Below are 13379 nucleotides of genomic sequence, written 5' to 3' on the forward strand. Positions count from 1 at the left end.
ATGAAAATAAGAGATAAAATACTAATACAGAAGTTCTACGTAATTGTCTTCAATGGAATTTTCTTGGTAAAAATTTTGTTTTCTTGTTTAGCAGTTTCAAATTAATTGTTAAAAAATATTTTGAATTGCAAAAGTAATTTTTTTTCCTCCCCCTCAGGCTCTGGGTCTTATGCTTCTGATATTTGGCCTGTGGCTTTTATTTGACAGAAGCAATTTCTTCAGTGTGTTATGTGAGTACAAATAGGATTTTTCTTTTGTTTCAAATGATTACAACATAAACACTGATAGATTTTAGTGTTTTTTCACAAGGTGGCAGTATTGGATTGAAATGTATAAGTTGTTTTTTTCTGTTGTGTGTATTTTCCATCATTAGACAGTATGATTATCAAAATAGGGTAAAACATATATCAGTATACATACAAGTTATATATTATTATAATCTACACCATTTCTTTATAGATGAATCCCTGAAATAGAAATAAGCTCTATTGATCTTATCTTTATATGATATCTTTATACGCTTTATATCTTTATATAATTTACCAGACTGCTTTTGACAAGATTATAGATCCTTTAGGTGGATATTTGGGTAGAATGAACACAAGTTGGATCTTGAGCCTCTCCATGTAGATATTCCTTTTTTCCCAGAGTGTCTCTCAACTTGTTTCATGGGGAAGTAAGTTTTGGGTCGCATAACAACAGTGGTGCTCTTATGGAGTTGTCTGCCTTGGCTATGCTAGGGAGCATCGGTTCCCAAATGATGGGATGGGAACCATCCAATACAGCATTTCTGGGATGAAACATCTGAGATGGAAGTAAGGACAAGCCCTGCTGCTTTCCATATCTATGCAAAAATGGTTGAAGTGGAAAGGGGAAAGTGGTCAGTCACAAAGAGGGAGGATAGCATTGAATCTGAGTCTGGATTTAGTGAAAACTACATCTATGTCCACACAGGATTTGTACATGTGGTACTGATCTTTGGCAAGCAGAAAAAAATCTGTAAATTTGAGTATATATTTGAGTATATTCTGTTTACATCTCATATTTTGTTACCATCCCCTGAATTTATGAAAATATATATTTTTTGTTTCTGTGACTATAGATAGCATAAGTAATAATAATACCCTTTTATCATTCTACTATTTACATCCTTTCAGTAATGGCATTGCAAAGATGTCATTATTTTCCTGGAATAAGTTTTGTAAGTTGAAATCTCAAAAAAGAGAGAAGTGACAGTATGAATTGCACTATGTTACAGTTTCTTCAGGCAAGAATCAGCTAGTGACATATATTTCTTGTATATTACTTGGAACTGGATCTGCTATTACCTTTACATCAGCCTTGGGATTCCTTGGAAGTGTTTTGGAAATCAAACGTCTACTTGTTACTGTAAGTGTAAATCAGACTCCAGCTTCCTTGTAAATGAAAGAGCATTTTCTGGGCATGACAACTGTGATCCTGTCTTGATGTTGTGTTTTTCACAACAAAGTGGAAACATGGTGCTTCACAAAACTGCTGATAGAAAGTTATTTTTAAATTAAGTTCTGGTTTAAATGAAATCTAAACAAAACTGAAGATCCTTCTATATCACTACATGAATATTTTCAAGACAAAACACTTGCATTTTGATGTGTTAAGTATTTTAACCACTGTATTTCTTATCTTAGATGTTTTTGAATAAATTTAGTATTGAAACTCTGCAGAGTAACTACTGTCCTTTTAGTATGTGCTGAAGAAATAAAGAAAAGCCTGCCCCAAAATACTGCAGGTTGAAGGCACAGGTAGCTACAGGGTGGCTACAGTATTGAAAAGGTGAATATGATTAAAAAGCTGTTAACGATTGTAGACCTACCTAGAGACTCCATATTTGTATACAATTCCTGCTTTTTAAGGGAAGAACACTTTATTTCTGAAAAATTACACTGTAACTATACATTCCTATGATCACTTTGATTGCATTTTTCCTTTCTCTTTTGTTTATTGTAGCATTTTTTGAGCAATCTGGTTTAGACTATATGAAGGCTGAAGCAGAGACCATTCTACTGAATCATTTGTTAAGCACTACAAATATCATTTGGCACAGCAGTAAGAGAAGCTCAGGTGCTATAACCTGGAATCTTGTTCGTTTCCATCTTCCATGGAAGTATCTAGTACCACATTATCTAGATACTGTGAGTGAAAATTTGGTCTCACTGAAAATGAACAAAATCAACTATGTATGAGACTTAGGTACAATGATAATTCAAACAGGAAATAATGAAATGAGAGTTTTGTTCAGTGGAGAACAGCTGCTTAACAACAGCTTTTGTTCTTCACTTCTGGTAACATTATGGCTTTGTCTTTAAGCCTGAAACAGTGAGTTGTGCTTTGCCTGAAGCCTGCCTCTTAGACTGTGATGCCACTGAGGGTTTCCAGGAGAAAAATATTTCTTACTTTTATTGGAATAACTCTAAATAATAGTCATGAAGGATCATACATGAGCTTCTGGATTTTTTTATTGCATTGCTCACTTGTTCAATATATATATATTTTTTTCAGCATATGAGTTTTCAAATCCTGGTGTTTGTTACTCAGATGGCAATATTGGTGCTGATATTTGTGAAGAAAGAAGAGGTATGTAAATAAATTATGTGAGGCTGCTGATACTTTCATGATATTTTTTGCCGTTATTAAAAAAAAAAAAATAGTCAGTTCTCACTGTATGCTGCATCACCATTTCTTTGAACTTGAGTATTCTATATGTCGTATGGGCATAGCAGAAGATGTGAAAAACTTAATTTAAGGATTTCAGCGTGGTTCAATAGTTGTAAAGGGGAGTACATGGGAATATATTTCCAGTTTATTCTCTGCAACAAAGCATACCATTCCCGTTCAAGAATGCGGAATCAACAGTGTAAGGGACAGCTTTATTCCCTTTCAAGGGATGACACTGAAGGGCCCTCTTTCCTGGACATCAGTAGAGGGAGGAAAAAGTATTAGGTGCTAACCTGGGTCTGCTAGAAGGTGATAACAGTAGTTCTCTGTGCAAGTAATAGCAGGAGTCATTGGTATCATGGATGCAAAATGGACTAATGAATTACGAATTTTGTTGTTTGAACCCATATTTTAGGTCTCAGTACAGATCTATCTTAGCTTTTAACACCAGGAAGCAACAATAAATACCAACGTTGCTGTTATCACTAGTAACTGTACTGTTTTGAAGCTTTATTCAGTTGGGGTTTTTTTCAACATAGAGCAGCTCCAATAGCTTGAGTAATCCTCACAGTATTATATGAAAGGTAATCTGTGCTGAATCCATAGTGGTCCAGCCACTTCTCTGTTCCCTAATTCCAAAATCTATGGTTTGAGAAAAAACTCCCATGATACTGGTCTCATAAGGTTCATACAGTTCTCCAAGTCCTGCTGCTTTTCAGGCAGGGTAGAGCACAAATAAATTAGTTTTACTTCATCAAAGTGAATCTGTATCATCAGGATTTCTTCATTAAATGTTAATTTTTAGTGATGCAGTCCTCCCTGTTTTATATGATGGTTTTACATATTGAAAGATTTGAACTGTCAGGATTGATGCATTCTGGAGTCAGCTATTTGTGCTAGGAAAATTGGTTGAAAGATTGCAGTTAAATTTATTTGATATCAACTGTAATTGCACTTGATCTCAACCTTAACTAAGCGTTGCTGAAGTATAATAAATGATGGTACCATTATCATTCACTGTACAAGCTTTTGAATTTTGATTTTAGGATGGCTGTAGCAAGGGAAATGAGTTAGAGAAGCCTCATTTTTTTTCTTGTTTTGTAACGAAACTGTTCAGTGGCCCAAGAGTTCCCCTCTGAATGTATTCCCTGCTACATTCTCTATAACCACATTCTTTGTGATCAGCTTGTCCACTTCAATTACTGTTGAAGGCATATTTTAACAGCCTCTGCAAAAATGCCTGATCTACGGCCAACATGAACTGCTAGCTCCTGTAGCCCAAAGCAGTATATGTCCTGGCCAGGCTGTATGGTACTCAGACAAGTTTGTATCACGTTAGGTGTAGAATTAATTATGGGTTTGTGCTTATTATTATATGTTCTGTGCTTTCTAAAAATAAGTGTGAGAGGTAGGATTTAGTATTTCAGGACAGATCATGTGTGTCTAAACCATGTTACCTGGTTCTTTGAGCTCCATTGGGCTAATCACCTTGTGTCTGCCTGTCCTATGTATATGATTTTGGGTCACTTCATTTATATTCCCCTTTTGATTTCAACTTTCCCATTAGTGCAATGGCTATGACATGTCTTATATCATATTTGGCAAATTGATTAGAATGCTGCTGCTTTCAAGTAACCCCAGAAGAAACCTGAATATCAATAAAAGATCAAGGATTGCACTATCCATCCACACTTATCAATATGCATCTACCAAATGCTATAAATATTTATGAACAGGTCCACAATCAATGGAACAACAGAATTGATGAAGTAATTTCTGAATATGGGAATGAGAGTCTGGCTGAGCAGGAACCTGTGTGGAACATTCTGAATGCTGTGCAGCACAAGGTAAGGAAAAAAAACCCCGCAAAATATCGCCATCAGAAATACTACATCAATTAAAAAATTTATATACCAATCAGAACTTACTTAGAAAAACCCAGTTCCTTTACTAAAGGATTAATTTTTCAAGGTCCACTGCTAATATCTGAGGTAACTGGACAGTTTCCTTGTTGTTATATGGATCATTATGGATTAGATTAGGCTGTTGAAGGACTTGTCAATATATATATCGGAGCGTGCAGTAAACTGCAGCTGAAAAAAACAGTGGATTTCCTAACATCTTTGACAGTGCTAAATATCATAAACCACTTGGTCTGCTTAGATCTCAAAACTGATCTGAACCATGGACAGAGATAGTATGAGGTAAAAGCAGAGCTTCTACGGTGAGAGCATTTGAATAGGTAATGCACTGATATTCTCTCAGAAATAATGCTTAAAGCCTCAAATTAGTTTTCAAATCAATACTTTCAGCACACACAGTTATTAATCATAAAAATTTTTGTGGCCTGGCAGCATGTAATTTGTTTCATTTTTCAGAAAAGTCCTTTAAAACATTTGCATGGAATCAATTATTTTGGAAGTTGTTAGCAATGTTTTTGACCAATGTCTTGCTATCCCTTCAAATTAATTCTACACCCTGACCTTTTAATTACAAACAGTACAGCTTAACAGTTTAATATGGTTTAATATGCTTTTGTAGACCATCTGTGAGTCCCTCAATATGACTTCTTGAAGAGGTGAGCTATATAGTTCTTGACAAATGTTGAAGATAATTTATGATTCCAGATAACTCATAGATGTCTAGACTCAAGATTAGTAATGCATTTGTAATGTATATTTAAAATCAGCTCTTTGAAAATCCAGTCTTCTCTCATTACATTCATGATTTCTGTAGTGATTAACGGTGACCTCACTATGTCGATGGTGTGGCTAGACTATGCGCTCGTGTACTTGAACTCAGTTTCATGGAAATGTTATGGGAGCACAGATTTCAGCAAAGTTACCTACCCACCACCTACCCTGATGGGCATGTTTAAATTGTGGAAGATCTCAAAGTTGCTGTTGGTACCTAAACAAGATAAAATGGTATTGAATCCACCAAGGTGAACTGTAATCACATTTTTTGAATTAAATACTGCCATCCTCAACTCTTGTGTTACATGCTTCCTACTCTTTACAGTATGATCAGTATCTGCCAAGAGAAAAATAAAAGCCTAAGAAAGTGAATAGTATTAGAGAACAACTAGATTTTTATATATTCTTGGTAAAATTTAAAGCTGGTAATTTTTTTGACTTACAGTGTTGTTGAAATTGAATGTTTTTACAGAGAAAGGACAGTTTTGGCTAAGTTATCTAATTTAGCTAATATACTGCTATCTAAGCTAAGCAGTATATTTTGGATTGACTCTTCAAAACACCAAAAGGAGATGAGGAGATGCTTTTGTTTAGCATGTCTAAGCCAAAATATGGCAGACATTTTGTCCCACAAAAACAAACAAACAAACAAACAAACCCAAAACAAAACAAAAAAGCTCACAGATTTCTGAAATTACTGCTTGAATTTCCTACATAACAAGAATTCTGTTCTCCAAGCTGCCTGGTGGTTTGGTCTGTTTTCATGTTACTGGTATTGAGATAGATTATCAGGTAGTGTTAGCTGACAATCCATTTGAACAGGGCACAGTATTTGCTTAGTGCTTGAAGTTTGAGCTATGTGTTGAGAAGAGATCAATTCCTGGTAAAACACAAGCTGGAATAGGGAAACTTTCTAAAGATCTCTTCTTGCTAAGAGCAGAGAATTTTTGCAAATGTGATGTTAGAAGTAACAAAGGAATAACTAAAAGTTTTCAAAATCTGGTCCTTATTTAAGTTCCTAGATCAGAGTAAAACAGTATCTCTGTTTTTATTTTTATGTATTACGACATGTTTTATATAAAATCTGTCCCCATTTACTGCATTCATTATGAAACAACATTCATTATGGTGTTTCCAATAATGTCTTGCTTGATTGCTTCTTTTTGTTATTTTTCACAGTGAACATGTTCTTAATATAGCTTACAGCTTAAACACAATTTCTACCCTGAAATTACTTTGGAAGGTTAAGGGTGGTAATCAAAATGTTTTGCTTTAATCTGGGTTTGTAATTTTTTCTTTTTTTTTTTTTTTCTATTTACATCTGTTCTATAATAATTTAGAGTCTAAAAGAAAGTTCCTTTCAAAAGTGTATTTTTAAGACCATATTGTTCTTAAATATGTACTATCCAGTGCATACCATGAGATATGATACATACACAAGGGTGAATCATCCTCTCCAGAAACCCCTCTCTACTGAATACAGAAGGAAGCTCTCTAGCTAATTTAATCAGCTAACTGATAGCTTGCACTCATTGGGCTGAAAGTTCCTCTGTGTGACGGTCTTTATATGTGTTAGAGTTACCAAGTGACAGGATTTCTATTCTAGATGGAATGTTGTGGGAGATACAACATCACACAATGGGAAAGGAATAAAAACAAGGAAAATAGTACTCAGATCCCATGTTCATGCACAAAATCTGGTCTGAAGAAATGGTTTTGTAATGTCTCAAGGGATTCAACATACAGTATGGTAAGAAAAAAATTGTCTTGAAGAATGTAACTTTTGCTACTAAGTGGACTTCGGAAAAAATATACAAAATATGTTTTCCATCAAGACTTTGCTTACAAATTCCAAATATTAATGATATTTATTGTTTTGTCTTGGGTCACTCTGAAGTCTAGGTTTTTACTCATTAGGTGTCAGTCATGTAGGCAGTTCTAAAATAAGGGTACTCCAAGAAAACAGGAGTTGTGCCTGTTACAGATCAATATCCCAGGGACATTAGTAGTGGTTTAAGTAGTAAGCATCTTGGCATTCAGAAATCTATGCCATGCAAATCAATGACAATGCAAAGTGACACTATATAGAAAGTATACAGTACATTTTCCACTTGTAATTACTATTGATTACTTAGAGAACGTCAGCAAAGTCTCCATCTGTTTGTATTATCTGTTTCTAGAGCATCTCCAATACCTCACAGGATGAGAGGAATGAGAAAAGCATTAAAATACGAGATGTATTTCTTGAGACCATTTCATGTTAGCATTTATATGTCTTCATGTCAAAGGACCAGTTTACATAGAACCATCAGATATCATCACCTGATAATAAGAAACTGGAGCAAACTGAAACATATTATTTTCTTCTGTAAACCCTCCAATGTTAATAGGATTATCCAATGAGAATAAAAATTCAATGAACAAAGGTTGTATCTTGGCAATGAAGGACAGTAAATAATAGAAAGGATGCTGTCAAATGACATCTGGTATTGTCTTCTTTCGCTCCTCAGTTTGGAATTGTTCCCTGTTTCAGCAAACCCTTGTCATTATTAAAACATCACTTTTTCAAGGCCTTGGGACAGATGGTAAAAGAGTCTGGGGCTCAAGTGATTTTCTCTTTCCTCCTTCCAGTTTTGGGTGATGACATGAGATGGAATAGAAAAATTCAGTCCATGAACAATTGGCTACAAGACTGGTGCTACAGGCAAGGCTTTGGATTCTTCGATAATGGCTGGTTTTACAATACACCAGTCCAAACAGTGATATGTGGGAAAGGTTTATCTTGCAGGGGCAAAAGGATGCTGGGACAGGAATTAGCAGGCCTAATTTGGAGAGCTTTAAACTAGACTCGAAGGGGGTTGGGGTTGTAGCTGGGCTTCCATCAGTGGGGCAGCAGTCTAGAACTGATAAAGACTGGGAGGCCTCCCATATCCCTAGGGTGACATCGGTGTGCTCAGCTGGCTGTCTGAAATGCCTGTACACCAATGCATGCAGCATGGGGAATAAGCAGGAGGAGTTAGAAACCTGTGTTTGGGCAGGAGATTATGACCTGGTGGCAATTACAGAGACATGGTGGAACAGCTCACATGACTGGAATGAGGTCATGGATGGCTATGTCCTTTTCAGGAAAGACAGGCCAGCCAGGTGTGGTGATGGAGTTGCTCTTTACGTGAGAGAGCAACTACAATGTATTGAGTATTGTCCAGGCATGGATGAGGGGCGAGTTGAGAGTCTATGGGTGAGAATTAAGGGGCAGGCTGGCAGGGGTGATACTGTTGTGGATGTCTATTACAGGCCACCAGATCAGAGTGAAGAAGTTGATGAAGCCTTCTACAGACAGCTGAGAGCAGCCTCACAGTCACAGGCCCTGGTTGTTGTGGAGGATTTTAACTTCCCTGATGTTTGGTGGAAGGACTACTCAGCCAGCCAGCTGCAGTCTAGGAGGTTCCTCCAGTGCATTGACAATAACCTTCTGATGCAGATGGTGGAGGAGCTGACTAGAAGAGGTGCACTGCTGGATCTCATCCTCACTAACAAGGAGGGTCTGGTTGAAGCGGTAAAGGTTGAAGGCTGCCTTGGTTGCAGCGACCAAGAAATGGTGGAGTTCAGGATCTTGTGTAGCAGGAACAGAATAGCAAGCAGAATTGCAACCCTGGACTTCAGCAGGGCAAACTTCGGCCTTTTCAAACAATTGCTAGGGGAAATCCCATGGGCAAGGCTGCTTGAAGGTAAAGGGGCCCAAGACAGTTGGTTAGTGTTCAGGGACTGCTTCTACCAAGCTCAATATCAGAGCATCCCAACACGTAGGAAGTCAAGGAAGGGAGCCAGGAGACCTGTGTGGTTAAACAGGGAACTACTGGGTAAGCTCAAGTGGAAGAGGAGAGTTTATACATCATGGAAGGAGGGCCTGGCCACTTGGGGAGAATATAAGGCTGTTGTCAGGGGGTGTAGGGAGGCAAGTAGGGAAGCTAAGGCCTCCTTAGAATTAAACCTGGCGAGAGGGGTCAAGGACAACAGGAAGAGCTTTTTCAAATACGTGGCGGATAAAACTAACACCAGAGGCAATGCAGGCCCACTGATGAATGAGGTGGATGCCCTGGTGACAGAAGATACAGAGAAGGCATAGTTACTGAATACCTTCTTTGTCTCTGTTTACTCTGCTGGAAGCTGTCCTGAGGAGCCCCGTACCACTGAGGCACCAGAGGAAGTCAGGACAATGGAGCAGTTTGCCTTGGTTGATGAGGACTGGGTTAGGGACCAATTAAGCAATCTGGACATCCATAAATCCATGGGTCCGTATGGGATGCATCCATGGGTGCTGAGGGAGCTGGCTAAGGTCATTGCTGGACCATTCTCCATTACCTTTGCCAAGTCTTGGGAAACGGGAGAGGTGCCTGAGGACTGGAAGAAAGCAAATGTCACTCCAGTCTTCAAAAAGGGCAAGAAGGAGGACCCGGGTAACTATAGACCAGTCAGCTTCACCTCCAGCCCTGGAAAGGTGATGGAACATCTTATCCTTGGCACCATCTCAAGGCATATCAAGGATAAGAGGGTCATTAGGAGCAGTCCACATGGCTTCACCAAGGGGAAGGCACACTTGACCAACCTCATAGCCTTTTATGAGGACATAACTAGGTGAATAGATGATGGCAGAGCGGTGGATGTGGTCTACCTTGACTTCAGTAAAGCATTTGACACAGTTTCCCACAGCATCCTTGCAGCTAAACTGAGGGAGTGCAGTCTGGATGATCAGGTAGTGAGGTGGACTGCAAACTGGCTGAAGGAAAGAAGCCAGATAGTCGTGGTCAATGGGGCAGAGTCTAGTTGGAGACCTGTATCTAGTGGAGTGCCTCAGGGATTAGTACTGGGGCTGGCATTATTCAATGTATTCATCAATGATTTGGATGAGGGAACAGAGTGTACTATCAGCGAGTTTGCTGATGACACCAAACTGGGAGGAGTGGCTGACACGCCAGAAGGCTGTGCTGCCATCCAGCGGGACCTGGACAGGCTGGAGAGTTGAGCGGGGAAAAATTTAATGAAATATAACAAGGGAAAGTGTAGAATATTGCATCTGGGTAGGAACAACCCCAGGTTCCAGTATAAATTGGGGAATGACCTATTAGAGAGCAATGTAGGGGAAAGGGACCTGGGGTTCCTGGTGGACAGCGGGATGACGATAAGCCATCACTGGGCCCTTGTGGCCAAGAAGGCCAATGGCATCCTGGGGTGTATTAGAAGGGCGGTGGTTAGTAGGTCGAGAGAGGTTCTCCTCCCCCTCCACTATGCCCTGGTGAAACCGCATCTGAAATATTGTGTCCAGTTCTGGGCCCCTCAGTTCAAGGACAGGGAACTGCTGGAGAGAGTCCAGCGCTGGGCAACGAAGATGATTAAGGGAGTGGAGCATCTCCCTTACGAGGAAAGGCTGAGGGACCTGGGTCTCTTTAGCTTGGAGAAGAGGAGACTGAAGGGTGACCTTATTAATGTTTACAGATATATAAAGGGTGAGTGTCACGAGGAAGGAGCCAGGCTCTTCTTGGTGACAACCAATGGTAGGTCAGGGTAATGGGTTCAAACTGGAACACAAGAGGTTCCACTTAAATTTGAGGAGAAACTTCTTTTCAGTAAGGGTAACAGAACACTGGAACAGGCTGCCCAGGGGGTTTGTGGAGTCTCCTGCTCTGGAGACATTCAAATCCTGCCTGGACACATTCCTGTGTAACCTCATCTAGGTGTTCCTGCTCCAGCAGGGGGATTGGACTAGATGATCTTTTGAGGTCCCTTCCAATCCCTAACATTCTGTGATTCTGTGATCACTTTAAAGTATAGAAAGCCTTAATTTATGTGTTTTATTATATGTATAGCTATTTTGAGCTTTGTATTAGTTTCTAATTTATTTTAAAAAGCAATATAATAAGCATAGACTGTAATCTGGAAAATATGCACATCAATTTCAGGATGCATAATGCATGAGAATCAGTGAAATCTTGAAAATATTCTTTCAAGGATTTACTTCCAAGGTAATCCCTCAGTTATACTCACAGAAAAGCAAATTCCCTTTTGATTAAGTCACAAGCTCTGGAACATTTCCATACAAAAATGTCATATTTACTTAAGAACAATCTGTTTAGTTCAGATAATTTTAAAAATGTTATAGCTAACTCTCAGCAGTACACTTTACCAATATATCTGGTTTCTGGCAAGTAAATATCAGAACCCATCATAACATGCAGGAAGTTCTATATATTTTAAAAGTGTGTTCTTAGGAAAATGCAATATGAATTCAAAAGTTGAAATTATTTTTCTTGAAATCTGTTCATCTGCACTTGTTTAGGGATGTGAAGAACACCTAAGTAAATGGTTTGAAAACAATATTTTGATCTTAACTGCAATTTCTATCAGCCTGCTTATTACACAGGTAAGAGTACTTTTAAGCAAAAACCCCACAAAATACTGATATTCTGCTGGCATTAAAAATCAGTTCATTGCCGTTTGGCTTTGACACACTCTCAAAAATTTTGTAGAGCTTTCCATCAATTTTAATTAGAAGTAAGATCAAACACTTTTACCAACAAACTCCTTAATATTCAAGCACCATTACAGATGTTGGTGTCCAAAGTTTGTCGAATAAAATGTTTGACCTGATTTGTGAAAGCAAATGGCATTACAAGGATAGGAAGCAGTTAAAAAGGAAGTAAAATCTGTAGAGCAAAAGACCTCTTTTGTCCTTTATTTATACACAACCGAGTTCATGAATATGCTAAATCAAACAATACAAAATCATGAAACCCCTCCCCCTATATGTATGAGAAAATTTTAATGGATAAAAAGAAATAAAGCTTTCAATATCAAACCAAAATGATATGAATAATGGCAAAAAGAACTGATTGTTCACTCCATGGACACCTTAAAGTTTGAGTATCATCAAGCAGGCAGAAAGATTTTTGATAAGACATTTGATAAATGTTTTAAATAAATTAAATAAAAATAAATTTGATAAATTTCATAAATTTGATAATTTTTGATAAGACATTTTGATAAGGCATTGATAAAATCACGAGGTTGAAAAGGAGATTAGTTCATGTTTACTCAGAGAATTAAAAGTATGACCTGTATTACCTCTGCCATATATAATACCTTCCCATGGAGGTGTGTAGTAAAAATGTTCTGGCTATGGAGTGGACCAGTTTGGTAGTGAAAATGTTTGTTATTTATACTCACCTAATCCACACTAGCACAGTACATGAGTGTTTTTTGATGTGCTATCATTGACACCTTCCTGCCAGGTGGGAAAGACCTGTTATCCCCATTCAAGAGGTTAAGACCAAGATTCATAGGGCACTGAAACACTTAACACTTAACAGAATTATGTGCCACCTGAAATTGACTTCAAGATACTTCTGTGGATGTGGGCCCAAGTGACTTACTGGATGTCATACAGCAAACCTATGCCAGAGCAGAGAATTCAGCTTGTGTCTTCAGGCAAATGTACTGATTATTCTGCTTTTTTATATCCTTCTGCATTGCCATCCACAAGGAGCCAGGTTAACAGTGAGATCAGTTCAGTCATCAGTGAGTATCAATCCTTTCTTTATTGTTTTTAACTCACCTATTTTTTTTTTTTTTTCATTCTTAGGTATTATTGATCACACTAACTGGTCAGCTACTTAGAAACATCAGGAAGAATAATATTTGGCCAAATGAATCATGAACTCTTCTGATCATTGCTGTAGTGCAAGAATTATCTGATCTGTGCCTGCAACAGTCAACAAAATTACTTCCACTAAAATTTGGATCAGGCTCTACATATTGTAGTCACTAAGATACTAACATTTGGCTTTAATATTTTTGTTTGTTATTCATTACTATGGATATGGTAATATGCTACAAACTTACATCTGAAGTACTATGTAATTTACTAGCTGGTTAATAAAACTTTCTGATAAGCTGAATATTCATTACCTGAGTCTCTGGAATAATTTGTTCAGA

The 13379-nt window shown here is 37.9% G+C and overlaps 1 protein-coding gene across 1 annotated transcript; it reads left to right on the top strand.

Moving 5' to 3' along the window:
- Positions 1-13101, top strand: TSPAN19 (tetraspanin 19; the record flags this gene model as incomplete). Its single annotated transcript, XM_082056752.1, has 8 exons — positions 1-66; positions 158-230; positions 1259-1389; positions 2539-2613; positions 4431-4541; positions 6997-7140; positions 11725-11808; positions 13027-13101. The coding sequence occupies 8 exons, from the start codon at positions 1-3 to the stop codon at positions 13099-13101; spliced, it is 759 nt and encodes a 252-aa protein (XP_081912878.1).
- Between the last annotated feature and the right edge of the window lie 278 nt (positions 13102-13379).

Source organism: Streptopelia decaocto (assembly GCF_964273445.1).
Source record: "Streptopelia decaocto genome assembly, chromosome: 1".
NCBI lineage: Eukaryota > Metazoa > Chordata > Aves > Columbiformes > Columbidae > Streptopelia > Streptopelia decaocto.